The sequence below is a fragment of the Triticum urartu genome, unplaced genomic scaffold (assembly GCF_003073215.2).
Source record: "Triticum urartu cultivar G1812 unplaced genomic scaffold, Tu2.1 TuUngrouped_contig_9639, whole genome shotgun sequence".
NCBI lineage: Eukaryota > Viridiplantae > Streptophyta > Magnoliopsida > Poales > Poaceae > Triticum > Triticum urartu.
The window spans coordinates 333-2198 of record NW_024120703.1 but is presented as its reverse complement, the minus strand read 5'-3'; the positions used below and the strand labels follow the sequence as shown (position 1 = coordinate 2198).

At 46.5% G+C, this 1866-nt stretch overlaps 1 protein-coding gene across 1 annotated transcript; it reads left to right on the top strand.

Annotated features, from left to right (window-relative positions):
• Positions 1 to 414: 414 nt before the first annotated feature.
• On the top strand, positions 415 to 1132 carry LOC125532304 (histone deacetylase 6-like). The gene has a single exon (XM_048696424.1). The coding sequence runs from the start codon at positions 479 to 481 to the stop codon at positions 1115 to 1117; it is 639 nt and encodes a 212-aa protein (XP_048552381.1). The 5' UTR covers positions 415 to 478; the 3' UTR covers positions 1118 to 1132.
• Positions 1133 to 1866: the final 734 nt, after the last annotated feature.

Below are 1866 nucleotides of genomic sequence, written 5' to 3'. Positions count from 1 at the left end.
TCGCCAAGGAGGTTTTTTTTACATCACCTGTTAAATCAATGACAACCATATTCGATGTAAAATCTTCTTTTTCCTACCCTATAATACTTTTTACATTGCCAATTTTTACATCACCTAGTCTAAAAAAAATTAGATCACTTGTTGGGGATATTTTTTTAGAACTATCACTCGACCGCTTATTCCTAGTGGGCCTCGTATAAGAGGTGTTAAGAGTTTTTCTTTTTCTTTTTCTTTTTTGAGGACTATCACTTGTTGAAGTTTTTTTTAAAGAATTATCACTTGTTTTTGTTTTGTTTTGAGAAAATGAGAATTATCACTTGTTGGAAGATGCTCTTGCATATGAGAGGTTTGGGCCTCCGCGTTGCCCTTATTCCTAGTGGGCCTCGTATTGTATATTTGCGAGTTAATATGCATAACCCTCGACCCCTCAAAGCCTAAAAAAAAGCATAACCCTCAAAGAGAGAAGAAATTCCCCGAAATGGCGGCGTCCGGCGAGGGAGCGTCGCTGCCGTCTCCGGCAGGTGGCGAGGACAGCCGCCGCCGTCGTGTGAGCTACTTCTACGAGCCCACGATCGGCGACTACTACTACGGGCAGGGCCACCCGATGAAGCCCCACCGCATCCGCATGGCGCACTCGCTAGTTATCCACTATGGTCTGCACCGCCTGCTCGAGCTCTCACGCCCCTTCCCTGCCTCGGAAGCCGACATCAGCCGCTTCCACTCCGACGAATATGTCTCCTTCCTTGCCTCCGCGACCGGCAACCCGACCATCCTCGACCCCCGCGCCGTCAAGCGCTTCAACGTCGGGGAGGACTGCCCCGTCTTTGACGGACTCTTCCCCTTCTGCCAGGCCTCCGCCGGTGGCAGCATCGGCGCCGCCGTCAAGCTCAACCGTGGCGACGCCGACATCACCGTGAACTGGGCCGGCGGGCTCCACCACGCCAAGAAGGGCGAGGCCTCTGGGTTCTGCTATGTCAATGACATCGTCCTCGCCATTCTTGAGCTTCTCAAGTTCCACAGGGTACTTTTTTTTCTTACTATTCTTCGTGAGGGGGTATTCGTACTTTTAGCCTTGTTCGCCTTCACACCTGATTTGTTTGGATGGATAAGCTCATAGGTTGTGTAACTGGTTCTTAGGGTTTAGATTCAGATGCGTATTGCAAAGGATGTGATTATTTGGGAGCATTGAAGTTCGGGAAACTGTTTTGGTGCCTGATTGGAGGGTGCTAGGCCTTAATAGTTTCCGGTTGCTTCGAATGCAGGACGGTCAAAAGAAAATTTGTAGATCCTCTCGTGTTTTTTTAGTGGAGATCTTCTGGTGTGAAGCAGCCTGCATTCGAAGCAGTCTGCGTGGTCTTTCACAGAGATTGAAGCAGCCTTTCTCATCGCTAATATAGCCACTGTTGTGAAATACTAGGTGTGGGTTCTCTGTGTGTATCTGTATATGGCTAAATCATCAGTAGTGTGGATGCAAAGCTGTGCATCCATCTTCCTTGTGATTTGCAGCTAATTTGAACAAGTGGCTATGCATCGTTCTGATGTAGAGGCCGGGGATCCCCCTTTTCAAAAAAATAATAATTCATGAAGTGTATAATGTGGTAATGTTGCTGCTCATAGTTTTTCCATTAGCTGATATGTCGATTTTGGACTTAGCAGCATTAGCTCATGGATGTGAGAAATGATGGTTCTAGTCTAATGTTCTATCAGTTTGCAAGTTTATTTCTGTGGGGATACCGTTGGTTGATATAGTTGTTTTAGTAGGTGTAAATATTCATGAAATATGTTGGGCATTGGGTTTTGCTGGCAAGAATTTTTATTAGGCATGTGTCTCTGTACACAACGAGGTTTGATCATTTTAGACTGCGA

Coding starts and splice junctions, on each gene's coding strand:
- LOC125532304 (XM_048696424.1), top strand. CDS start 479: ATGGCGGCGTCCGGCGAGGGAGCGTCGCTGCCGTCTCCGGCAGGTGGC.